The sequence below is a fragment of the Canis aureus genome, chromosome 27 (genome assembly GCF_053574225.1).
Source record: "Canis aureus isolate CA01 chromosome 27, VMU_Caureus_v.1.0, whole genome shotgun sequence".
Taxonomy (NCBI): domain Eukaryota; kingdom Metazoa; phylum Chordata; class Mammalia; order Carnivora; family Canidae; genus Canis; species Canis aureus.
This window is the reverse complement of record NC_135637.1, coordinates 10,680,804-10,706,425: the sequence shown is the minus strand read 5'-3', so window position 1 is coordinate 10,706,425 and position 25,622 is coordinate 10,680,804. Positions and strand designations below refer to the sequence as shown.

At 41.8% G+C, this 25,622-nt stretch overlaps 4 protein-coding genes across 11 annotated transcripts in view; 1 reads left to right on the top strand and 3 right to left on the bottom strand.

The window, feature by feature from the left end:
* Window positions 1–223: 223 nt before the first annotated feature.
* On the bottom strand, window positions 224–19,586 carry DIABLO (diablo IAP-binding mitochondrial protein). 3 transcript variants are annotated; one of them, XM_077875470.1, is made up of 6 exons: window positions 19,431–19,586; window positions 18,532–18,658; window positions 14,260–14,391; window positions 13,405–13,515; window positions 13,150–13,246; window positions 224–1,000 (listed from the first exon to the last, which is right to left on the bottom strand). In XM_077875470.1, the coding sequence occupies exons 1-6, from the start codon at window positions 19,529–19,531 to the stop codon at window positions 804–806; spliced, it is 765 nt and encodes a 254-aa protein (XP_077731596.1). In that variant the 5' UTR covers window positions 19,532–19,586; the 3' UTR covers window positions 224–803. The 3 variants fall into 3 exon arrangements, with proteins under 3 accessions (XP_077731596.1, XP_077731597.1, XP_077731598.1); XM_077875471.1 differs by lacking the exon at window positions 19,431–19,586 and adding an exon at window positions 18,739–18,760; XM_077875472.1 differs by lacking the exon at window positions 18,532–18,658 and having other exon boundaries at window positions 19,431–19,562.
* LOC144299794 (uncharacterized) lies at window positions 19,585–25,574 on the top strand. Of its 4 annotated transcripts, none has more exons than XR_013366472.1 (5): window positions 19,653–19,844; window positions 21,362–21,457; window positions 21,789–21,940; window positions 23,770–23,895; window positions 24,360–25,574. XR_013366472.1 is itself a non-coding variant. In XM_077875473.1 (4 exons), exons 1-4 carry the CDS (start codon window positions 20,675–20,677, stop codon window positions 24,362–24,364), a joined length of 336 nt encoding a protein of 111 aa, XP_077731599.1. In that variant the 5' UTR covers window positions 19,918–20,674; the 3' UTR covers window positions 24,365–25,574. The 4 variants fall into 4 exon arrangements, 1 of the variants encoding a protein (XP_077731599.1); XR_013366471.1 differs by having other exon boundaries at window positions 19,657–19,844; window positions 21,786–21,940; XR_013366473.1 differs by lacking the exon at window positions 21,789–21,940 and having other exon boundaries at window positions 19,585–19,844.
* LOC144299796 (uncharacterized) lies at window positions 19,738–22,569 on the bottom strand. 2 transcript variants are annotated; one of them, XM_077875475.1, is made up of 2 exons: window positions 20,951–22,569; window positions 19,738–20,101 (listed from the first exon to the last, which is right to left on the bottom strand). In XM_077875475.1, exon 2 carries the CDS (start codon window positions 20,074–20,076, stop codon window positions 19,942–19,944), a length of 135 nt encoding a protein of 44 aa, XP_077731601.1. In that variant the 5' UTR covers window positions 20,077–20,101; window positions 20,951–22,569; the 3' UTR covers window positions 19,738–19,941. The 2 variants fall into 2 exon arrangements, with proteins under 2 accessions (XP_077731601.1, XP_077731600.1); XM_077875474.1 differs by having other exon boundaries at window positions 19,738–22,569.
* Window positions 23,079–25,622, bottom strand: part of VPS33A (VPS33A core subunit of CORVET and HOPS complexes) — a 31,492-nt gene continuing 28,948 nt past the window's right edge. For both annotated transcript variants that reach the window (XM_077875467.1, XM_077875468.1), the window contains one exon: window positions 23,079–25,622. In XM_077875467.1, the coding sequence (XP_077731593.1) occupies window positions 25,441–25,622 (182 nt within the window). In that variant the 3' untranslated portion in view covers window positions 23,079–25,440.

The following is a 25,622-nucleotide window of genomic DNA, read 5'->3' as shown; positions in this document are numbered from 1 at the left end:
CAGCATGTGTTGAATGGGAGCCAAATTTGGCAGCATCTCTAGCGAGGGGAGGTCTCTGTGTGTGTTTCCTGGAGCCCCTTGGGGTGCTGCCAGTCTGGGAGGTGAAGAGGCTGCATAGGGCCCCAGAATATACACACAAACATTTTCTTTTTGAAGTATAAAACAAAAAAAGTTATTCTCCTTCATATACAATAGAGAAACTTGAAGGAAAGAAGGAAAGAAGTGTGGTTGCAATAGGTCCTGTTGAGCACCAGGTAAACACTGCATTCAGTTCTTTAACAATAATGGACTTCTGGCTCCTGGGCTTCAGCTGTCCTTACAGGCAACGAGGCCAGATCACAGAAGGCATTAAAAACACTTAAAAAGAAATCTTATAAACAAGCTCCCCTTTCCCAAAAAACACACATTCCTATGGAGGGAGCAAAGACTAAATCATATTTGAAAATGTGAGTAAGATTGGAAACAGAAGTTAAACAGCTACCGAACTTGTGGGCGTGACAAACAAGGACCCTTCTCTCTGGCTAGGCTGCCGAGATGCTCTGGGTGGGAGGTAAAAAGATGGTTGAGCGGAGAGCTTGCCGAGTGGGGTCAAATGTTAAACAGGGTGCAGTGCCCCAGGGCAAAGAGCCAGGTCCACAGGGGTGAGAGGCCAGGCACTCACAGCTCACTAAGGCCTTCATGGGCCAGGGCAGGATGTGCCACCGCCTCTGGTGCAGAGAAGGCCCTGCTGCCCTTGGGCCGGATGGTGGCCACCCCTGCTCTCCTCAGGCTGACCCGGCAGATGTGGGCAACGGCTCCAGCGCTCAATCCTCACGCAGGTAGGCCTCCTGCTCCGCCTCAGCCCTCTTGTCCCCTTCCTCCTGGGTCTTCTGACGGAGCTCCTCTGTCTGTGCTTCTGCCAACTTGGTTTCTGCTTTCTGGGAAAGCTGGCGCACTTCCTGCACCTGCGACTTCACCAACTGAATATGATTCCTGGCTGTTATCGAGGCCTGATCTGCTCCTGCCAAAAGATGAGACCATTAGGCTGAACGGCCCAATAGGGCACAAGCCACCAGTGGACACAAGGAAGGCCTGGGGCTCTGTGGCTGTCATCTGAGCCCCTCCCTCTCTGCACAGCAGAGAACTTTCTACCTCCACGCTGAGGTCTGCATTTTTCTCCAGCTATCAGCAGCTATCATTATTAATAATTATTAAATGAAATTCCCACAATCCTCTTTATAGCTATACAGCTCTTAGTATAGACATCTTATGAATGTATATAAACATTTTTTTTGGCAATAGCTCATTAATGAAACTGTCAAAGATCTCTTTCATCATGCTACCCAATCTTTTTTTTTTTTTTTAAAGATTTTATTTATTCGTGATAGAGAGAGAGAGAGAGGCAGAGACACAGGCAGAGGGAGAAGCAGGCTCCATGCAGGGAGCCCGATATGGGACTTGATCCCAGGTCTCCAGGGTCACACCCTGGGCAGAAGGCAGCACTAAACCGCTGAGCCACCCAGGCTGTCCATGCTACCCAATCTTAAGAGAGAACCTCTGCTGGAAGTTTAAAGGGCATCTTTCTCATCTTTTGTACATATTGGAATGCATAGAGAAATATTTTGTTGCTATAAATTTACATAATGACACAAAGGTCTATTTATCGAACATATGTTGCAATTTTTTTTTCTTTAAAAATATTTTTGGGCTCTATCATTCTGTTTACCTGCTATGTACATATGTCATCATATAGATATGCATATTTATCAATTCATCTATAAATCTCAGTGGCTCTTTCCTACCTTACTGTATTATAAGAACCTTCAGTGCTGATAAAAGTTTGTGGAGAATAGCAAGCACCCTCTTATTTGTTTCTGACCTTGATAGGAATGCCTCTCATATTTCATTACTAAATAGAATTATGAAACCTATATCATGTTAAGAAAGTTCTAACTGCACTTAGATTTACGTCATAAACAGGTACTACATCTTATTGATGGCTTTGGGGCACATATTGACATTGCAAAGCTGGCTTTCCTCCTTTACTACAGATAATCTCAAGTAGTGAATTATGTTGATAGTTTTTTTTCAATACTGAAGTATTGAAGTATTTTGAGGGTGAATGGCTATATTTGACTTATATTTATAAGTGATGCTGACCACAGTTTTATTTCAGTGTTGGCCTAGTGGAGTGGGGGTCAAGCCCATGCTGGCTTTATACAACAACAGTTGGGAGGCTTGCCATCATGTACTATGCACTGCTATACTTAACATGGGAATTATATTTCTTGAAGACTTGGTAAAACTTTCCACAAAACAAACTGGGCTTAGTGTCCATTTTGGGGGCATAAAATCTTTGAATATTATTTCAGCTTTTATGGTTATTGGTTTTATTTGGATTCTTTACTTCTTGGGCCAATTTGGGATTTCACAGATTGTAGTACTTACATAATGAAAAGCCCTTAGTATCTATAACAGCTCTTTCTGATGTAACTTTTGCCATCTAAAAAAATCATACTTACCAATTTTTTTTTAAGGAATCATATTTTGCCTTTTTAACTATTTTAAAAATATTTTATTTTCTTTTAGAGAGTGTGAGTGAGCACATGAGCAAGGGGAGGGGCAGAGAGAACCTCAAGCAGATTTGGCACTGAATGCGGAGCCCCACATGGGGCTTGATTTCACAACCCTGAGATCGACCTGAGATGAAATCAAAAGTCAAGACGCTTAACCAACTGAACTACCCAGGTGCCCCTATTTCTTTAAATCTTCTTACATCTTTTATTTCATTTATTCTACAGCGTCTAGATGTATTTTCCACTTTTTCTAGCTGTATTACAAGTTTAATTTGTTCACTGCCAGTACTTGATATAGTGACTATTACCTGTCATTCATGGCTCTTCTTTGGATTTATGACATACACGTTTAAATGTGTCTGTTTCTCTCAAAGAGTTACTTTATCTGCAGCTCTCTGGGTCTGCTGCATCACCATTCCAAGTATTTTTAAATTTCCATTTTAATTTTTGGTCAGAGAAGGGGGTAGGAAGGAATTTGCAGAGTCTCTGTCATCTGGCACAAAATCAGTTTTTGTGTTTGAAAAGAATTTTTTTTGGGGGGGGCAAAATTTTATATTCACCATATATACTTGGTTAAGCTTTTTTTTTTTTTTTAAATTTATTTTTAGAGAGGGACAGGGAGGGAGAGTGAGAATCTTAAGCAGGCTCTGTGCCCAGTGTGGGGCTTGATCTTATAACCCTGAGATCATGACCTCAGTCAGAATCAAATTTGGACCCTTAACTGGCTTAACCACCCAGGTGTCCTTGTTAAGTTTTTAAAAATCATTGTTTCAACCTGTAACAGGTTTACTTTTTGTTTTTTTGGACTTGATCTGTGAATCTCTGAGATGTGTATAAAACTTAACTTTTCCAGGGCATCTGGGTGGCTCAGTTAGGGGCCTATCTTCGGCTCTGTGGAATCCCAGGATTGAGCCCTGCACTGGGCTCCCTGCTCAACGGGGAGTATGCTTCTCCCACTGACTCTCCTCTCATGCTTTCTATTAAATTAAAAAACAAACTTAACTTTTCCTTGTAAATCTCAATTTTTGCTTTATTAGATATATTTTCATGATTTTTAGTTTTAAATATTTACTGATTATGAAATAAGATAAAAATCACGCATTATTGGGGCACCTGGGTGGCTCAGTTGGTTAAGCATCTGCCTTCAGCTCAGGTCCTGATCCCAGGGTCTTGGAATAGAAGGCCTGCATTGGACTGCCTGCTCGACTGCCTGCTGAGCAGAGTGTCTGCTTCTTCCGTTCCTTTTGCCCCTCTACCCCACTCATGATCTCTCTCTCTCTCAAATAAAATCTTAAAAAAAAAAAATCACCCATGATTATTTCAACATCCAAACTATATTAGCATTTTGGTGCGTTTCCTTCCAATAATCTGTTCTCAGCAGTTTTCTTCCATATTTCTTCTCATCATTCTTTCCATCTACATTTTTTTTTTAAGATTTTATTCATTTATTCATGAGAGACACAGAGAGAGAGGCAGAGACACAGGCAAAGATAGAAGCAGGCTCCATGCAGGGAACCCGATATAGGACTTGATCCTAGGACTCCAGGATCATGCCCTGGGTCAAAGGCAGGCGCTAAACCGCTGAGCCACCCAGGGATCCCTCCATCTACATTTCTTCTTCATCGTTACTCCATGAACTTGAGACCATACTATACATACACTTTCACATCCTACATTTTATTGAAGTATAATTAACATTAGTCTTGCATGTACAACATACTGATTCACACATCAATGCTCAGCGCTCACCACGTTAAGTGTAGTCACCACCTATTCCTGTACAATGTTATTAGAATATTATTGGCTATTTCCCAATCCTGTACTTTTCATTTCCATGACGTATTTATAACTTGTTTGTGCCTTTTATTTTTTTATATTTTTTATATTTTTATTTTATTTTTTATTTTTTTGTTTATTTTTTATTTTTTTTAAGTTTGTGCCTTTTAATCCTCTATTTTGCCCAGCTTCCCACCCATCTCCCTCCCTCTCTGCCAACCACCAGTTTGCTCTCTGTATTTAAGAGTCTGTTTTTTTAGATGCCATATGCAAGTGAAATCATATGATACTTGTCTGTCGGACTTCTTTCACTTGGTGTAATCAATACCCTCCGGGTCTATCCATGTTGTTAGAAATGGCAAGACCTAATACTTTTTTATGGCTAATATTCCACTGTATGTGTATATATGTATACACACACATCATAACTTCTTGATCCACTCATTTATTAGTGGACACTTGGGTTGCTTCCTTATCTTGGCTATTGTAAATAATGCTGTAGTAAATGGGTGCACGTTATCTTTTTAAATGTGTTTTTGTTTTCTTTGGGTAAATATCCAGTAGTGGAATTACTGGATTATATAGTATTCCTATTTTTAATTTTTGAGGAAACTCCATACTGTTTTCCACAGTGGCTGCATGAATTTACATTTCTACTAATACTACACAAGAATTCCCTTTATCCACATCTTTGCTTATACTTGTTATTTCTTGTCTTGATAGAAGCCTTTCTGACTGCTGTGTTATCCCGTGATTTTGATTTGCATTTCCCTGGTGATTAGTGATTTTGAGCATCTTTTCATGTGTCCGTTGGCCATCTGTATGTCTTCTTTGGAAAAATGTCTATTCAGATCCTCTGCCTATTTCTTAACTGGATTTTTTTTTTTTTTTGGTGTTGTGTAAGTTCTCTATATATTTTGGATATTAACCCCTTATACATAATTTACAAGTATCTACTCCCATTCATTAGGTTGCCATTTTGTTTTCCTGATAGTTTATTTTGCTTCATTAAAGCTTTTTATTTTGATGTAGTCCCAATAATTTATTTTTGCTTTTGTTTCCCTTGCCTGAGGAGACATATCCATATATATGTTGCTAAGGGTGATGTCTGAGAATATTGCCTGTGCTTTCTTTTAGGAGTTTTATGGTTTTTGGTCTCAAAGTTAGGTCTTTAATCTGTTTATTTTTTGTATACGGTTTAAGAAAGTGGTTCATTTTCATTCTTTTGAATGTAGCTGTCCAGTTTTCCCAACACCATTTGCTGAAGAGACTTTCTTTTCCCCATTGTATAGTCTTGCCTTCTTTGTTATAGGTCAATTGACCAGAGGTGTGGGTTTGTTTCTGGGCTCTCTATCCTATTCCATTTGTCAGCCTCTGTGATATGTGCCAGTATGACATTGTTTTGATTACTATAGATTTGTAGTATACCTGGAAATCTGGGGTTGTGATACCTCCACTTTTGTTCTACTTTCTCAGGATTACTTTGACTATTCAGTCTTTTATGGTTCCATACGAATTTTAGGATTATTTTGTTCTAGTTCTGTAAAAAATACTATTGGTATTTTGATAGGGATTGCAGTGAACCTGTAGATTGTTTAGCAAAGTAATGGATATTTTAACAGTATTAATTCTTCCAATGCATGAGAGCATAGTATGTCTTTATTTCCATTGTTTTCAATTTCTTTGATCAATGTCTTATAGTTTTCAGTGTCTTTTGCATCCTTGGATAAATTTATTCCCAGTATTTTATTGTTTTGGGTGCAACTGTAAATGGGGTTGTTCTGCTAACCTTTTATTGAGAAAGAGAAAGAGAATGCGTGCGTGCAAGTGGGGAAAGGTGCAGAGGGAGGAAGAGAGAATACTAAGCAGACTCTGTACCAAGCAGGGCTTGATTCCACAACCCAAGACCATTACTGGAGCCAAAATCAAGAGTGGATGCACAACTGACTAAGCCACTCAGGTGTTCCTTGTTAATCTTTTTTTTTTTTTTTTTAACCACTGAGTATGATGTTAGCTTGGGTTTTTCATATATGACCTTTATTATGTTGGGGGGAATGTTCCCTCTAAACACACTTTGTTGAGAGTTCTTAACATGAATGGATGTTGTATTTTGTCAAATGCTTTTTTTGCATCTATTGAATTGATCCTATGGTTTTTATCTTTCTTGTTGTTAATGTGAGGAATCACACTGATTTGCAAATATTGAACCACCCTTTCATCCCTGGAATAAATCTCACTTGAGTTTGGTTAATCATCTTTTTAACGTATTACTGAACTCAGTTTGCTAATATCTTACTGAGTATTTTTGCATCTATGTTCATCAGAGCCACTGGCTTCTAGTTTTCTTTTTCTTTTAAATATTTGAGAGTGAGCATGTGTGGGGAGAAGGGGAGGAACAGAGGGAAAGGGAGAGAGAATCCCAAGCAGACTGCCTGCTGAGTGTGGAGACTGATGTGGGGCTTGATCTCATGACCCTGAGATCACAACCTAAACTGAAACCAAGAGTAGGAAGCTTAAAAGACAGTGCCACCAAGGCACCCTGGTTTTCTTTTTGTAGTGTCTTTGGTTTTGGTATCGGGGTAATGTAATGCTAGCCTTGTAGGATAAATTTGGAGATTTTCTTTGTCTTCTGTTTTTTGGACTAGTTTTGCAAATAGGTATTACCTCTTTTATAAATGGTGGAATTCAATTTGGTGAAGCCATCTGGCCCTGGACTTTTGTTTGGTGGGAGGTTGTTTTTTTTTTTTTTTAATTCCATCTAATTACTAATAATTTTTCGGTTTAAATTTTCCATTTCTTCCTAATTCACGCTTGGAAGATTTTCTGTTTCTACGAATTTATTATTTCTGCTAGATGGTCCAATTTCTCAGCATATAATTTTTCATAATATTCTCTTTTAACCCTTTGTATTTGTTGTTTGGTTATTTCTCTTCATTTCTGATTTTGCATACTATTTTATTGATGAGTCTGGCTAAGGTTTATCAATTTTGTCTTTTGAAAGAACCAACTCTTGGCCTCAATTTTTCTTTTAAAGATTTTATTTTGGGACACCTGGGTGGTTCAGCGATTAAGCGTCTGCCTTTGGCTCAGGGGGTGATCCTGGGGTCCAGGATCAAGTCCTGCATTAAGCTCCTTGCAGGGAGCCAGCTTCTCCCTCTGCCTATGTATCTGCCTCTGTCATGAATAAGTAAAATCTTAAAAAAGAAAAAAAAAGGATTTTATTTTTGAGCAATCTCTACACCTAATATGAAGCTCAAATCCACAACCCCAAGATCAAGAGTTGCATGCTCCACTGAACCAGCTAGGCACTGCTAGCTTCACTGATCTTTTCTATTTTTTAAGATTTCCTATTTATTTCTGCTCCAACCTTTATTATTTTGTTCCTTCTACTAGCTTTGGGCTTTGTTCTTTTTTTCTAGCTCCTCTGAGGTTTTTGTTTCTTGAGGTAGGTCTGTATTACTGTAAACTCAGAACTGCTTTTGCTGTGTCCCAAAGATTTTGGACCATTGTGTTTTCATTTTTCTCCGTGTATTTTCTCATTTCTGCTCTGATTTCTTGGTTGACCCACTTGTTTAGTAGCATGTTTAAGCTTTAAGTTTGTGTATTTTTCCAGATTTTTTCTTGAAATATATATATTTTTAAATTATTTATTTATTCATGACAGACACACAGAGAGTGGTAGACACACAGGCAGAAAGAGAAGCAGGCTCCATGCAGGGAGCCCAGTGCTGGACTTGATCTCGGGATTCCAGCATCACGCCCTAGGCCGAACGGAGGCACTCAACCACTGAGCCACCCAGGTGTCCCTTGAAATAGATTTCTAGTCTCGATTCATTGTGGTAGGAAAAGATAATAGCATTTCAATCTTAAACTTATTGAGGCTTGTTTTGTGGATTACCATATGATCTGTCCTGGAGAAGGTTCTATGTACACTTGAAAATAATGTGTATTCTGTTTTTGGATGGAATGTTCTGTGTATAGGTTAGGTCCCTATGGTCTAATGTATTGTTCAAAGCCATCATTTCCTTTTTTCTATCTGGATCATCTATCTTCTGATGTAAGTAGGGTGTTAACGTCCCTTACTATTATTGTATTACTGTCAATTTCTCTGTTTATGTCTGTTAATATTTGCTGTACATATTTAGGTGCTCCTATGCTGGGTGCATATTTACAATTGTTATGTTTTGGATTCATTTATCATTTATGTAGTGTCCTCCCTTGTCTCTTGCTACAGATTTTTGTTTTTTGTTTTTTTGGGTGGTCAGGAGAATGCACACATTTGGAAGGGAGAGAGGGAGAGAGTTTAAGATTTATTTTAGAGTGTGGGGTAGGGGTGGGGGTAGAGGGAGAGGCAGTGAGAATCATAAGCAGACTCCATGCGGAGTACAGAGCCTGACACTGGACTCGACCTCATGAACTTACCCAAAAACAAGAGTCAGACATTCAACTGACTGAGCCACCCAGGTGCCCCACAACAGTCTTTTTTGTCTACTTATCTCATAGAAGTATTGATTGCTACCTCGGCTTTTTTTTGGTGGTGGTGGGGGCTTGTTTTCATTTTCATGGTATATTTTTTTCCATCCGTTCACATTCAGTCTGTACATGTCTTTGGGTCTAAAGTGAGTCTCTTGCAGGCAGCTTATAGATGACTCTTGTTTTTTAATCTATGCAGTCACCCTATGTCTTCTGATTGAAGAACATTTAAAGTAATCATTGCTGAGTATGTATTTACTGCTGTTAATTGTTTTCTGGTTGTTTCTATAGTTCTTCTCTGTTCCTTTCTTCTTTTGCTCTTTTCCCTTGTGAGTTTGATGGCTTTCTTTAATGTTTATTTTTTGTGTATCTATTATAGATTTTTGATTCGTGGTTATCATTTGGTTCATATATAATATCTTATATGCATAATCTATATTAAGTTGATGGTTGTTTAAGTTTGAACACATTCTGGGACACCTGGGTGGCTTGGTGATTGAGTGTCTGTCTTTGGCTCAGGTCATGATCCCAGGGTCCTGGGATCGAGTCCCCCCATCAGGGTCCCCACAGAGAGCCCGCTTCTCCCTCTGCCTATGTCTCTGCCTCTCTCCCTGTACCTCTCATGAATAAATAAAATCTTAAAAAGAAAAAAGTTTGAACACATTCTTAAAGCACTACATTTTTACTTGCTCCATATGTTTTATGTATGTGATGTCATATTTTATATCTTTTTGTGTATCCTTTGACTAGTTTTTATAGATATAATAGATTTTTACTACTCTTATGGTTTAACCTCCATATTGCTCTTCAAATGAATAATTAATATTTTTACTATATATTTGCTTTTACTTGTGGAATTTTTTCCTTTCATAATTTTCTTCTAATTATGGCCTTTTCTGTCCACTTAAGAATTCCTTTAACATTTCCTGTAAGGCCGGTTTAGTGGTGATGAAATCCTTTAACTTTTGCTTGGGGAAACTCTATATATTTCTAATGATAATCTTCCTGGGTATTCTTGGTTGTACGTTTTTTCTTTTAGCACTTTGAACATATTATGCTACTTCCTTCTGGCTTGTAGGCCAACTTTGTAGAGTTGGTGCTAAAAAAACAGCTTTCAAATACCCCTTATGGGGTATCTTTTGCATGTAACTGTTTTACTGTTTTTAAAACTCTGTTTATCATTACTTTTTGCCATTTTAATTGTGTCTTGGTATGGATCTCCTTAAGGGCTATCTGTGCTTACCAGATTAGGGAAATTTTCTGCCTCTTTCTCTCTCTCTTGTGGGATCCCTATAATGCAAATGTTATTATGCTTGATAATGTCACCGAGTGCCCTTAACCTGTTTTCATTTTTTATTTTTATTTTTGCTGTTCAGCTTGTTTTCCATCATGCTGTCTTCCAGGTCACTGATCCATTCTTCAGCACCCTCTAATCCACTGTTGATTCCATCTACCATACTTTTTCTTTCAGTTGTTGAATTCTTCACCTCTGACTGGTGTTTTTTTCTTTTTTTCTTTTAAGAGAAATAGAGGGGCAGCCCAGGTGGCTCAGCGGTTTAGCGCCGCCTTCAGCCCAGGGCGTGATCCTGGAGACCCGGGATCGAGTCCCACGTCGGGCTCCCCGCATGGAGTCTGCTTCTCTCCCTCTGCCTGTGTCTCTGCCTCTCTCTCTCTTATGAATAAATAAATAAAGTCTTTAAAAAAAAGAGAGAAATAGAGAGCAAGAGTGGAAGTGAGGAGCCTAATGGGACTTGATCTCACCACCTGGCTGAAACCAAGAGTCAGACACTTAACCTATTGTGCCACCCAGGCGCCCCTCTGACTGGTTCTTTTCATAGTTTTTCTTTGTTCAAATTCTGAGTTCGTCTACTTTTTTCAAGTCCAGTATCTTTATGACCATTACTTTGAATTCTTTATCAAGCATATTGCTTCCTGATATCTTCTGAATTGTTTTAATGCTTTTAGTTTTGAATCCTTTTTCTCTGACATTGCTCTGCCAGTTTTTTGGAGTAGCTTTCTTTTTGTTAATAATGTTCAGTTTAGTTTTTTGTAACTTTCAGCTGTCCTATAACATTTTGTTTTAGGTGTCTCTAAACTGTTATAGCTGTGATTATTTTTTTGAACCTATTCATAGTTATTGTGATGACTTACCTTAGAACCTGTTCACCTATTTCTTTTAAAACTTCCTGTCTTAACTGAATTTATCAAGTTTTCTTTGTTTAGCAAAGTCTAATGTTAAGCTAATGTCTATTTCTTCTTCTCAAAACAAAGACTGACATGCTTCCACTTCTTCCCCAAACTGATTTAAAAATTTAACACTCAGAACTTTTGTTAAGTTTTATTAAATTTACTTCATTATTCTTTTATTTCAGTTGTTTTTTCTAAATTAATTTCTTTCTTCACAAAGTAGTTTTTCCAGGAAGCATGTGTGGTTGATAAACTTTGAGTATTTTTATGTCTGAAATGATACTTGGCTATATATAAAATTTTAGGTTATTGATTTGTCATCTTGTATCCGAAGGGTTGTTGATCAGAAGACATATCTGATTAAGGTAAGTCTCCTTATAGTTTAAGAACTTTTGATTTTTTTATATTGACCCTTTTTTGCCAGGATTTTAAAGTGTGAGCTCTTTTATGAGTTTTGTGGAAAATGTCTTTTTTCCCAGATAATGCTTTAACTTTGAACACATGACCTCCCTTTTCTCCAGCTCAATCTAAGCCTGCCTAGGTGAGTGAAGGCTGCCTAGGGGAATGTTCATCATGGAATGCCTCAACAAACTGTACCTAGAAACCCTGTTCCAACTTCTGGTGTGGCACTGCTATAACGCTACTTTCACAGTTCGACTGTTTCCACTCCTCATTCCAATTTGGTACTCCAGCCCCTAGTCTTTTTTTTTTTTTTTTTTTTTTTTTAAGATTTTATTTATTCATGAGAGAGAGGAGCAGAGACAAAGGCAGAGGCTCAACCGCTGAGCCACCCAGGTGTTCCAGTCTTTTATCTTTAAGAAAACCAAAGTTTCTGTGAACTACCCAGTTTGAGGCCAGTTCAGGTAAGAATAAACTAGAGTTTTCTTCAAAATATGTTTAGTTAAAAACCTTCAGCTAAAGCCCACTGGATGGATTGTGAGGTTCAGAAAGCATCCTCGTGCTTATGCATAACTGCATTTTCTCCATTGGGATACAAAGGTGCAAAGGCTTTAGTACTGAGGCTGCTTCCTTACCATACCCAGCATCTCAGTGAATTTCTTAACCTTTTGGTCTCCATTCTCTTCATTTGTAATGACGGAATGCTAATCCTCACAGTTCCTTAATAAATTAAAAGTACCTATAGGGACGCCTGGGTGGCTCAGTGGTTGAGCATCTGCCTTCGGCTCAGGTCGTGATCCCAGGGTCCTGGGATTGGGTCCCACATAAGGCTCCTCACAGAGAGCCTGCTTCTACCCCTGACCTATGTCTCTGCCTCTCTCATGAATAAAAATTAAAAAAAAAAAAAAAAAAGTGCCTATAAAATGCTTACTGCAGGAGCATCTGGGTGGCTCAGCCGGTTAAGCATCTGCCTTCAGCTCAGGTCATGATCTTAGGGTCCTGGGATCAAGCCCCATGTCAGGCTCCCTGCTCAGTAGAGAGACTGCTTCTCCCTCTCTTCTCTTACTCCTCCCCCTCCACATATACTCTCTCACTTTCTCTCTCAAATAAAATCTTTTTTTTTTTTTAAAGATTTTATTTATTCATAGAGACACACAGAGAGAGAGAGAGAGGCAGAGACACAGGCAGAGGGAGAAGCAGGCTCCACGCAACAAGCCCGATGTGGGACTCGATCCCGGGTCTCCAGGATCACACCCCGGGCTGCAGGCGGCACTAAACCGCTGCACCACCGGGGCTGCCCTCAAATAAAATCTTAAAAAAAAAAAAAAAAAAAAAAAAAGGAAAACCTTTTAAAATGCTTACTGCAAAGTCTGAAATAGACTAGTACTCAATAAATGATAGCTACTATTTGTCCTGGATTTGCCATTGACTAGGATTCCAGGTCTCAGTTTCTCCATCTATACAATAAGGTTCACACAAATTGATGGTCTCCAGTCTCCCCTAACTGTACCACTGTATGACTAGTTAGCCATTAATATTGGGGTTATAAAAAGAATAAGACGCTTAAAAACAATTTGGACACAATCATTTTCTAATCAGCAGTAGTTGTGTCATTTTCTAGATATGGACTCCCTATAATGGAAATAGGGATATTCTCTCACAAAGTTAGAGCCACATGGCCTTAGACTAATCTAAATCCCTCATTTTACAGCCAGATGAAAACTAAAATGGCACCTTGGTAGTGACAACTTGAACCTACCAGTTTGATATGCAGCTTCTGCTGCCATCTCCGAAAGACCAAGTGCAGTCAGCCAAGTGGTTTCCAACTTCAAGTATTCTTGTTGTTTTGAAGTCATCTGTAAATTAAATACAACACTTGAGACAACATGAAGAGGTTAATAATAAGTACATTAAAATAAGCTTATTCAAAATAGATTTAGAGAAGAGTTACTGTTAGTAGACATCTCTGTATTAGTGCCCCCTACCTCATCGTGGTATCTAACTTTCTCCTTACCTCAACTCTGGCTCCAATGATCACCTGCCACACTTCATCTTCCTCCTGTGAATTCATCTTCCCAAGTAAACTTGTGTATTGTCGGTACAGAGAAATTAAGGTATAAACGGCCTACAAATACAGAATAAATAAATCTGAGTAAAATAAGTGAGGCATATTAAGATTAGTGAGGTTTACATGTCAAGTAGAGTCTGACTCTTCGAGTCCTTCTACCTCACTGAAATTGCACTACTATAGGAGGTACAGGCATTATTCCTGGACATAAGTACTGCTACTTGTCAACTTCTGTGTTTCTAAAAGCTTGTTAGCAATTCAGACACAGAAAGACAACACAAAGTAGAGGGAAAACTCAAAGTGAAGGGGAAAAGCTGCTGAAAAATGAAGGTACAACAAACCTATAAATGATCTGATTATCCAGATACCTATTAGCTCAGATAAGTGGTTTTTAAGCTATCCCCACCAAGAAGCTGCTGGTGCTGCAAGTGGTAGACTCTAGACCTCTTTACCCTAACTGAACCCAATTAGTTAGGTTCCTGTGTCTTATATACTGGGCTACTATATTTAAAGATTTTTCTTTTAAAAAGGGTTCCTGAAAAAGTTTCAAAAACCACTGATTTAGGTCAAGGGCTCAGACAGCTTCTGTAAAGGGCCAGAGTAAATATTTTGGGCTTTATGGGCCCTATAGTCTCTCTTACAACTATTCAAATCATGAAAGCAGTCATAGCGTTTGGACAAATAAGCCTGGCTACAATCCAATAAAACTATAAAAACAAGCATCACACTAGATTTGGTTTACAAGCCATAGTTTGGTAACCCCTGGTTTAGATGATCAAGATGTAACAAGAAGATACTTACCTTAGTATATTCAGTGATTGCTTCAATCAATGCATATGTGGTCTGAGAGAGAAAGGTAGAGGTGCTATCTGTTACCAAAGACACAGCCCTCCTCATTAATGCATCGTTACTAAGAGAATGAGGCTCCAATTTCTGAAAGACACAAACATTTTCACTCAACTTGTAGCCTAAAGCTCAAACCAAGAACTTCAACTTCAACACGGTCAAGTGAAAAACACTTCTCACACTGCAACTGCTTATTTTCTTTTTAGGCTTTGTTTTTGCTATTAGAACAATATATGGAAATAATTCCAGAGTATGCTATCTACTTTTATTCTTTATGTTGTGCTCCAAAAGGCCAAACATTTATCTGAAATAAAAGTCTAGTAATTATAACCAACATTTAATTAAGTTACAATTCATTCATTATCACAGTGCCAGATACTTGGGATATGAACATATGTAAGATATATTCTCCATCCTCAAAGATTTCAGATGGGGAAGGGGAAGAGCTGGGGTGAACAGAAAACTTGAAAATTAATGTAATCAAGTACCATGAGAGCTGTAGCAGAAGTCTGTATCTTTTTTTTTTTTTTTTTTTTTTAAGACTTAATTTGAGTCAGCATGTGTGCATGAGGGAGAGGGAGAAGCAGACCCTCCACTGAGCAGGGAGCCCGATGTGGTGCTTGATCCCGAGATCCTGAGATAATGACCTGAGATGAAGGCAGACACTATAATGACCGAGCCACCCAGGTGCCCCAGAAGTCTGAATAAGCCACAAGTAGGGGCACACATAAGAAAACAATCACTTCTATGTTGAATAGCTTAGAAAAGGCTTCACAGAACTGATGAGGGATAAGCTGAGTCTAAGAAAGTAAATGGGTGGATGAGGGAGAGCAATTCTGAGCAAAATGAGCAGTATGGTGGTCTTTGGTAAGCGCTGGGAGCTCTTCACTCTGACCACCACTATTATGTTAAAAAAAAAAAAAAGCCAATATAACTATTTCAAGAGTTATGGAAATGTGGCCACCTTAACTAAATACAGGTATTCTCTGCTTTCTGAAAGTCTGCATTGTCTCTTTGCTTTTAAGGTACTTGACTGCATTAATACATGATTTCAATAACCAAAAGAAGTCCAGGAAGGATTTTCAAGTTTACAAAGAAGAAAAAAGAAGTTACTGTACTAAACGTCATTTGTAAAAAGCATAGTGCCATAACATGGACTTTTGGAAAGATACTCTTCACTTTATGCTGAATTATAAAAGGTTTTACAGGGGTGCTCTACTTTCAAGTCATCCCTGACTCTGCCTTTTCCTTCCTCAGCAGAGCATTTACTGTATCAGAACAAAGAAACCAATTCCTCTAATCATATGCTGTCTTTTCTATTTAGAGTATAAACCCATAAATCACTGGCTTTTGAAAGTAGCAATCAAGAAGTCTTGGACACATGAACAAATCCAGGATTTTATTTACTATATTTATCTCTCATTCTATCAAGTATTCATATGTACCTTGCATTGAAGGTACAAAAAGACTGGAAAGAATATTATTTCTACTCACTGGAAGCTAATTTTGATATATTCTAACTTATGTCTTCATAATGCATTTTATTTTAATCTCAACACTGGGCTTGATCCCACAACCCTGAAATCACAATTTGAGCCAAAACCAAGAGTCAGATGCTTAACCAACTGTGACACCCAAGCATCCCCATAAGGCATTTTACAGTGCATTTTCACTGGTTCCTCGCAACAGTCCAGGCATCAGCACTTCTTTTCTACAGATGAGGAAACGGAAACTCAGAATAGTTACATAAACTTTCCCCAAAAGTCACATATCCAGATCTCAAACCACATGTTTGTCAACGTTTGTACCCTTTCCGTTATGCTCTGACTCAGGAGAGTGCCAGATAATCATAAATATCAAAATATACAATACATGTGGTCAGAAAGAGGAAAATCACTGTTGGCCAGAAGCTCTGAAAGGCTTTAAAAAAGAGGTGGGACTTGGGTCTAATGACAGCTAGGATGAAAACTGTCAGGCAGCCTGGGGAAGAAATAATGAGAAAACAAATACATCTGTTGCATGCAGGGGATGTTCAGGAATCTGGTTACCAGATGGCACAGGGGAGGTGAGAGAGCAAGGAGGTAGGAGTACAGGGAGTTAGCTGGGTTTTAGTTCTGCAACCCAATGGAGAGCTGCTGCCAGTTTTGAAGAGCAGAAATGGAACTGCCATTCCTACAGGATAATAACCTGAGGCTCCTGTCATGTGGTCCAGAACTCAGGTAACCGAGGCTTAAGAAACGTGTATGAACTGAGAAAGGACAAACCCAAAAAATTCTTCTGAAGGTAAGAAGAAAGGCTATCTTAATCGTGGCAGAAACCAGCCTGGTGTTAAGTAAGGGTTTTAGGGTTAACAATTCATGAACAAGCAGCAGAGATGAGGTTTGGTGTGAGGAACAAAAAGATGCAGGCTCATGAGTTAGCTAAATGGAACTGGTCTTCTTGTGATAAACACACACAGGTAGGTATCAGTAATATTTTGCCAAAATGGGGTTTGCTAATTTCCTATTTAGGAAACTCTTTCCCAGAAAGCATATAACCAGTGATCTTTTTATCATACTTTCATATCACAGGTGCCACTTTCATATCACCTACTTGACAACGCCCCCTAGATGTCTACTAGACATGTTAGACCATTATTCCAAAACTGAACTCTTGATTTCATCTTCCCAAAGCCCACTCCCTTCCACTCTAATAAATGACAACTCCAGGGCAGCCCAGGTAGCTCAGCGGTTTAGCGCCGCCTTCAGTCCAGGGCCTGATCCTGGAGACCCAGGACCAAGTCCCATGTCGGGCTCCCGGCATGGAGCCTGCTTCTCCCTCTGCCTGTGTCTCTGCCTCTCTTTCTCTCTCTGTGTCTCATGAATAAATGAAAAAAATCTTAAAAAAAAAAAAAAAAAAAAGGTAACTCCATCCTTTCAGTTCCTTAGCCTTTTTTAAAAATCTTGGAATATACTCCACATTCAGCCCATCAGTAACTCGTGCTGACCACATCTGGTCCACTTCTCCCCACCTACACTGTTGCCTGTCCACTCCAAGCCTGGACTAGAGCAACAATGTCCCACTGGTCTTCCTAGTTCCACACAACAACCTTTAAAAACTTCTGTGAGATCATAACAGCCTTGTATTAAAATCCTCTGCGGTATTCCTTTTCAGAATAAAATTCAAAGCCTCACAATGGTTCAAAAGGACGAAACAGTTGGATCCTCAGCTAATTTTCTAGTCTTCTCTATTATGCTCTTTCTTATTCCAGCCACATTAACCTTTTTGCTGTTCATCAAATATATCAAGTATACACACCTGCTTCTAGGTTTTTGCACTCGAGTTCCTTCTGGTTTTATTTTAGCACTCCCTATACTTTTACCCAGTTTGTTCCCTACATAAGCACTCATCATAGCACTTTATATTTTTCTCCTCTTCCTTTTCCCTAGAATGTGGGTATTTTGCTTTTGTTTGTTTGGGTGTTTTTTTTTTTTTTTTTTTTTTTTTTGAGAGAGAGAAATAGGGAGCAGAGAGAGAGAGGAAGCATCTTAAGCAGACTCCATGCCCAGGGCAAAGCCCTGTGCCAGGCCAATATGGGCCAGATCTCACTACCCTGAGATCATGACCTGGGCCTAAATCAAAGGCAGATGCTTGTGGTGCCTGGGTGGTTCAGTCAGTTGAACTTCTCTAACTCTTGATTTTGGCTCAAGTCATGATTGAGCCCAAGGTAGGGCTCTGTGCTCAGTGAGGAGTCTGCTTATCCTTGTCCCTCTCCCTCTGCTCCGCCACCTCCCACCACTTTCTAACATAAATAATAAAACCTTTAAAAATTAAAAAAGTCAGAGGCTTAACTGACTGAGCAACCCAGGCACCCCACCCCAGAATCTAAGTTTTATGAGAGCAGCAACTGTTTTTTTCTTACATTTCCAGCATATGGCACATTAAAGTTGCTCAATAAATTTTTGTTGCATGGAAGACTGTTTTGACGATAAATTCCATTATCCTCATCTTATTACTGTTTCTTCTCTATACAATTTGATCACCTTGACATATTGTTCCTACTAAATGGGACAATTTGCTCAGCTATGAAAAGATGATACTGGTATGGGAGAAAGTGCTCCCACACCATTCTTGGGTGTGGGAGCACTGGATAACACTTAGAGCTTGTCTGATGGTTCACTGCCACGCTGAGATTTCAGGAAGGCACAGCACACTAAGAAACACCCAGTGACACTACAGTATTTTTACCTGTGCAATAGGAACTGCACACAAGGTCACACCAAGTCCAACTGCCACAGTTTTGTGCCATGGTCTTATCAATTCTGAGAAGCAGCGCTTCTTAAAGTTAGCCACGACAGGAACACACTGCCTGTACCTAGAAACACAAGTCAAATTTAGGAAGGCGGTAACTACCAATCTGTGGGTTCCTTCAATTTGCAGGGGTGAGAAACTCACACCGGCCAAGCGGAAGCCCACACGAAGGCGTTGGGTCCGCCTTCAAGATCACAGGGCCGGTGGGGGGGCGTGCCAGACCGGAAAGCCCCCGTTCGTTGGAAGGAGGAACTTCCACCCAACTCCCGGGAACCCCGGCCGCGCCGGAATGCTGGTCCAGGGGTTTCGGAGTTCAACCGAGAACAGGCGTTCAAATTTAAAAGGCGGTCTCAAAGCTTTTTAAAAACCTCGGGCCAAAATGAACACTGCTGTAGGGAGCGCTTAGCTCTAGACCTCTGTCCCCAATAGGCTACACCTGGAGCCCGCGGCCACCAGGGCCGCGCGGGGAAAACTTCCTCTCATAACCCGCCGCTCGCCCGGGCCGCCCCCCATCTCCCTCCAGTGTCGGCGATCGGCCAACGAACTCGCCGGCAGGCCGACGCGCCCCAGGAAGCCAGCCTGAGCGCGGGGCGGGGGGGGGGGGGGGCGGCGACTGGCGTTCAGCCAGTGGAATAATGGAGAAGCCGTCAGTGAGCAGTAACCCCTGGACTTCGCCGAGGGGGCGGGAGGCAGAGTCCCGACGTCCTCGGACCGAAGAGGGGCGGGACGCCGCGGCCCTCTCGGCCGTGGAGCGAAACGCGCGCCTGCTAGGCCGACGCGCTCCCTGCGGCTCCTCCCCCTTGCGGTGCTGCCCTCGTACCCCACCACAGCGGTACCTGAACAGGGAGGCTACGCTCCGCGACAGCCAGCTCCTCAGAGCCGCCATCCTGTGACGGCCGGACGCCAGACGCACACGCCGGAAGTGACGCCACTTCATGAGCGGAGGACGGGGCGCGGCCTCTTCTTGAGCGGGCCAGGCCACATGACCACACCCCCGCCCGAGGGAGCCGTCGGGATTGGACAGGAGGGAGGGAGGGCGGGGGCGGGGCTTAGGGTAACGGCAGTAACGGCTGCTGCTGCGAGCGCCCAACGGCCGGAGCTTCCGCGCGGGACCGGGCGCGTCCTGGGCCTGAAGGCGAGGAGCGGGCGGAGCGGAGTCGGCCGTCGTGAGAGGAGATTGGACTCCACCCCGGGCGAGGCCGTGCCTCGAGAGGGAGCCCGGGTCCGGGCGCGAGGCGCAGAGTTCTTCCGTCAGCGTTTGGAGCTTGTCGGCCGCGGGGGCGGGGCAGCGCGCGGTGGGGCTGGCGGCTGGGGGCGGGCGCGGCGGGGGCGGGGCTGCGGGCGCTGTCACTTCAGCACCAGGAAGTAGGTGGTCCAGCCAGCCAGCAGCAGCGCCCCGATGAGCACCGTGTAGCTGAGGAGCACGAAGGCCAGCAGCTCCCGCAGCAGCTGCAGCACGTGGATGGTGGACGAGGCTGGCATCGCCGCGCGCGGGAGGCCCGAGGACCTACGGGGCAGGGGCACTCGGGAGTCCCTGAGCGCGCAAAGAGGACCGTCGCCCCGCAAGCTCACCCCTCCCCCCATCGGCCACGGAGCCCTCGCTGCTCAGCCAGGCGGTGGTGTAGGGGGGCTAGGCTAGGTCCTGGCCCTCCAAAGAGTGAACACGCTGTCCTAAGGCTGAGGAAGCCCAAAGTGCTGATTTTCTAACATTCAGCTGGACGCTGCCTCTGCATTTACATTATACAAGTCTTTTAAACCAAAAGTTCCCCCTTATTCTGTGGATCCTAATCTGGATCTGGGTTCTGGGGAGAGAGAAGCCTGTTTGTTCCCAGCCTCGGCTGCTGCATTAGTCTTCATCCCTGGCCCTCTCTTCTCCCACCCACCTCCTGCATTTTTAATGCTGTGAGTGCTGCTAATGGCTTGGTGGAGTAAGGTTTTCTTTTGCCATCACTCAAGCTGCAGCCCCAGCTGTCAGTGCTGCCTGGGAGGGGAGAAGGAGGGCAACCCATTTGGGTGGGAGAAGACAGCAGGTCCTCACTGAAGCCCCTCTACAATTCCCTGGACCCCAAGGCTTGACAACATGCAGAGTTTGAGAATGTCTGACTTAAGGTTCAGCACGCTTGCCCTTGTGGGTAGCCAGTATTGCAAGAATGCCAAGAGGTGGGCATCAATTTAATTCTGGGCTTATCTCCTTCCCCACTATGCTCTTGTGTACCTGCTCCACTCCAGTATCTTCCACCACAGATAGAATCACATGGCAACAACCACGAACCAGCTCTTCATCTCCATTGCTGTCCTGACCAGCAACTTCCCTCAGGGCCAGCCACTAGCTTCCTTCTCTCCCCATTTCACTCACTCAGCAAAGTTCCTACGACTCCTCCACTGCAGCAGCTCCACGGTTCCTCTCCCGGTCTGCTGTCTGAAGGTAGACGTGTGTGTACTCCAGTGATCTCGACAGAGCTGTGGGATATTCAGGCAGCAGCTGCACTCACCAATTAGGTGTGGTCTGGAGACCAATCACAGTCTCCACGTGGTCCCTGAGCAATCAGGGAGCTGCGCACAGCCCAGCCCAGGCAGGGCACTGGCAACCCTGCCTGCCCTCCACCCATTTCACCGCCATAGCCCATAGGATTCTAAGAATGCCTGCAAAGCTCCTGACTCAGACGGACTGAACAAGTGGTACACACTAGGGAATTTTTCATGCCACTTCTTGTCTTGGTTTTCTAAACACTGCAAGTGGGATACAGTCCAAATCCTTTTCTAACAGGCTCACATTGAGAGGAGCCCCATCTTATTCTGAGTCGCAGACTAGAAGAACCCCTGTACAAAGGACTTTCACTTATGACTGTCCAACTACAGCAAGGTCTGTTAACAACCATGTTTGTGTGAGCATGCATGCATAGAGAACCAAGAGCTTCTGAGTGCTTGATTCTAATTTATAGAGTTTAGTAGTTTAGAGATGCACTATACAGTTACCTTCCCAATGAGCCCACTTCCAATTTCAACTCCAAATGTGATGCAAAAAGAGCCAGTTACCATTTCAGCAAATAAAGAACAGACCCTTTCCCAAATGTAACAATGTAGGAAAAGCACAAACTTTTATGCTGCTTCTGATTATTTTTGCTTTTTGTTGTAGTTTGTGATTAAAGACTGTTTTTTTTTTGTTGTTTTTTTTTTGACCTTTAAAATAGCAGGGAGTGTGGACATCAACCCTTTTTATCAACATCATCATCCAGAAGCAAATGGCTCCTTAATTTAATCAGGGTCTGTTATTATCAAATCATTGCCCCTGCCACAGCCCTGCTGAAAACAGGAGCAGAACATTATCAAGCTGCTCAGGAAGCCAGTAAGTAGTAATTGCCCCCCCAGAGAATTGGTCATCCAAAGGGCTTCTGTGTCCTGCCTGGTCACAGGAAAGAAAGTATGGCTAAGATTTATACCTCACCCCACACCAGAGCAACAGATGAAGAAGAGAGGCTATGAAAGTAGACTCAGTTCTGTCTGCTTTCACTTCCATGTCCTTCAAATGGATGTCTCAGAGCAGTCAGGTACTCCAGCCTCTGCAGACTCTGGTCACCACAAAGTAACTGAAGCTAAGAAACATTATGTGGCTTAAAATCCAGCTGCATTCATTTAGATACAGGAGCAACTGAGAAAGCTTACATTACTGCCTTTTTCTTAGATTGCTGGGGCAATCCTCTATTTTCTGTAGCAGGTCATTAAACCTATGACCGCATATAATACATCTGGCTTTAGACATAACTCAGTCTCTCTACATGATGCTGCATTTCTATGCCTTGCCATTTTTACCAGGATCCCTCTTCCTATCTGCTTTAGACACAAAGTTCATTTTTTTAAAAAGTATTTCTTCTTGAATTTCTGCTGAATACAAACACTTCCTCCTAGTGACAGGCCAATCTGTAATGTACAACTGAGAACAAGAGACAGACCAGCATGTCATGATTAATTGTAATCCATTTCGGGATCCCTGGGTGGCGCAGCGGTTTAGCGCCTGCCTTTGGACCAGGGCGCGATCCTGGAGACCCAGGATCGAATCCCACGTCAGGCTCCCGGCATGGAGCCTGCTTCTCCCTCTGCCTATGTCTCTGCCTCTCTCTCTCTCTCTGTGTGTGACTATCATAAATAAATAAAAAATTTAAAAAAAAATTGTAATCCATTTCTAGTGAGGGAAGAGCTATAGTGGCCAATCCCTTCCCAGTGCTCTTCAAGAATTAAATGTTCTTTATCCCTCCTTTCAACCGTAACAAACACACCTCATTTTGTTGTGCTTTCCACATATTATGTTTACAAATTGAAGGTTTGTGGCAACCTTGCATTGAACAGGTCTGTTAGCGCCATCTTTCCAACAGCATCTGCTTAATTTGTGTCTGTCCCATTTTGGTAATTCTCATCTCTCAAACTTTTCCATTATTATTATATTCGTTATGGTGATCTGTGGTCAGTGATTATAACTCCCTGAAAGCTCAGGTGATGGGTAACATTTTTTACCAATATTCTTTAATTAAGGGATACACGTTTTTTAAAAGACACAATGTAATTGCATACTTGAGAGATTACAGGTTAGTATAAACAATTTTTATATGCACTGGAAAACCAAAAAATCCATTTGACTCACTCTATTGCCACATTCACGTTATTGTGGTGGTCTGGAACCAAAGCCACAGTATCTCTCGGTATGCCTGTATTCTCTTGTTCTACAGTTAAACTACAATTCAAATACTTCTCTGTTGGCTAAAATTCAGAAGTGTATAGTAAGACACAGAACAGTGCCTAGGTAGGCTTCTTTATCTATACAGACTTCTTTTTTAGGAGTTGCTGGCATGGTAGAACTGTCTACCTAACTAAACAGAAGTCCAGACGTGCTGTAAACAATCTGCCCTCTCCAGGAATAAATGTATCATTCACATACCCTTTCTCAGTAAGGGCATACTCCTTTGAGACAAAGGCTGTTTCAAGTATTAAGTGAACTTACACAAAGGTGTGTCATATATAATTATCCACCACTTTCTATTTGCATATAAATGGAGCAATTGATGTTTTTAAGTCTTCTGCTAAATGCATTTTAGGAGCTGACCTAACTATGCTCTGGGCAAGCAAGTATAGAGTCACGAGTGAATGCAGACACATGAGACACAACTGAGTATCTGTTCATAGGACAAAAACCCCAGCCAAGGAGACCTGACCAGACTTGTATTGAATCCCATGAGCCAAAGACATTGAGGAACAAGGTGGATTTCATTCACTTAGGCGGCTAAAGCTGACAACAGCTGGGAATGGAAGGTATAATCTCCCTGGGATAACAAGTATTTGAAAAAGGATTTTCTAAAACAGGACTAGTTTTTTAAAGACCATTTTCCAAATACTGAATGTCAAGGCCAAATTGAATGCATGAGAGGGAGATCTTTTAAATATGACCTCTTCTCCTCATTCTTAAAGAGAACTTTTTTTTTTAAATAGAATTTCTCTTTCACTCATAGCACACAGTGTGCTACCAGAATCTCACAAAACAAAAGGAGAAAAAAACGTGTGGTTAATGATAAACAATAGAAGCCACAACTCGCCTGAGGAGGGACAATGACCTTGATCCCCCAACAGAGGGGAGACTTGGGCATGGGGTATGAAATCACCAATTTGGTCCCCTTCTTGGATTTAACTTCCAAATGTTGGGATGGAGCAGGAGGAAGGCAGGGAGCACACACGGGTTTCTAGCCTCTCCACTAACACCTTGCTCTTCTGCCCCACAGGCTAGCAGTCTCATGCAGGCTAGCAGTGACCACTGGACTCCAAGATCATCGATGAGCTGCACCAGAGGAGGCTGAGGTCACTGGACCAGGGACTGAAACGGAGCTGTTTGTTTTCAAGTAAAACAAATGCAAGAGGCTGAATGTGGCGTGGCTGCAGAGAAGTACATGCGGCAATTACCGTGGAGGTGGTGCTGCCAAAAGAAGCAAGACTTACTACTGCTCACGGTGGGACCAGCTGGTACTGGTGCCCACAATGGGTGGGGAAGAAAAACCCAAGCCTCAGTGGAGATATCTACCATAGAAATGTCATGGAGTGAACAACATGTGTGCTAAGAAAGTGTCTTTGAATAGTGTCTAAGCAAATTCTCAGGACACTGCTTCCCAATCCTCAAATTCTTCAATGTAAAAAGCTCTTGAGAAATATGAGACCCACAGAAATTAAGCTACTCAGACAGATGATACACTCTGATTTGGAGAAAGATGTCCCTCCACACCTCTTGCTCTATAGAAGCAGAGGAATAGAAAGCAGAAGGAATCAACACTTGCCTTAGTGATCACATAAGACAGAGGCTGACAACACCAAATATAATGTACCATACTCTGCAGGGAAAAGAAATCCTGACTCAATGATAAGAACAGCTCTTGCCCCAACACCTAGCCACTGCCCATGGCATGATGTGCCTTCAAGAAAGCACTGTTTATCAGGGGTGAGACTTTCCACTTCTCATTTGTACCCACCAGTCCCTGCCTTCTTATTTTTAAAACTGGCCCCATTTATGCAGCTGTATAAAATTATCCATCCCCACCATCCTTAGTGCATTTCCAGAGGTCTCTAAGGAAAATCCTGAGCTTAGAACATTAACAACTTGGTGTTAGCCAGGTGGATTCTCTTCTTCTTTTTTTTTTTTCAAGAAATTGGAAAAACAAAAAGAGCACAAAGGAGAAAACAGTGTAACTGAAGAAGCTGACCCTCGAAATAAATTCTGTATTGTTAGTTATTTTTCAATGTTTCACTTCCTTTTGGCAGCTTCTCCAAAGGAGCAGTTTCTTTTGCAGTTCACTCAAGTCGACTTTGATCACCCTAGAAAGGTTTTTCCATTAGAGATTCTATCCAGCTGGACCCATTCATTAGTTTAGTGGTGGCAATCACATATTCTGTACCTCCATCTTCCAGCTGGGAGAGAAATCGCAGGGCAGCGATTTCAGCAAAGGTTACACCCCCGAGGAAAAATATCAGAGTGACTCGGTTTTCTCCTGGCTGAC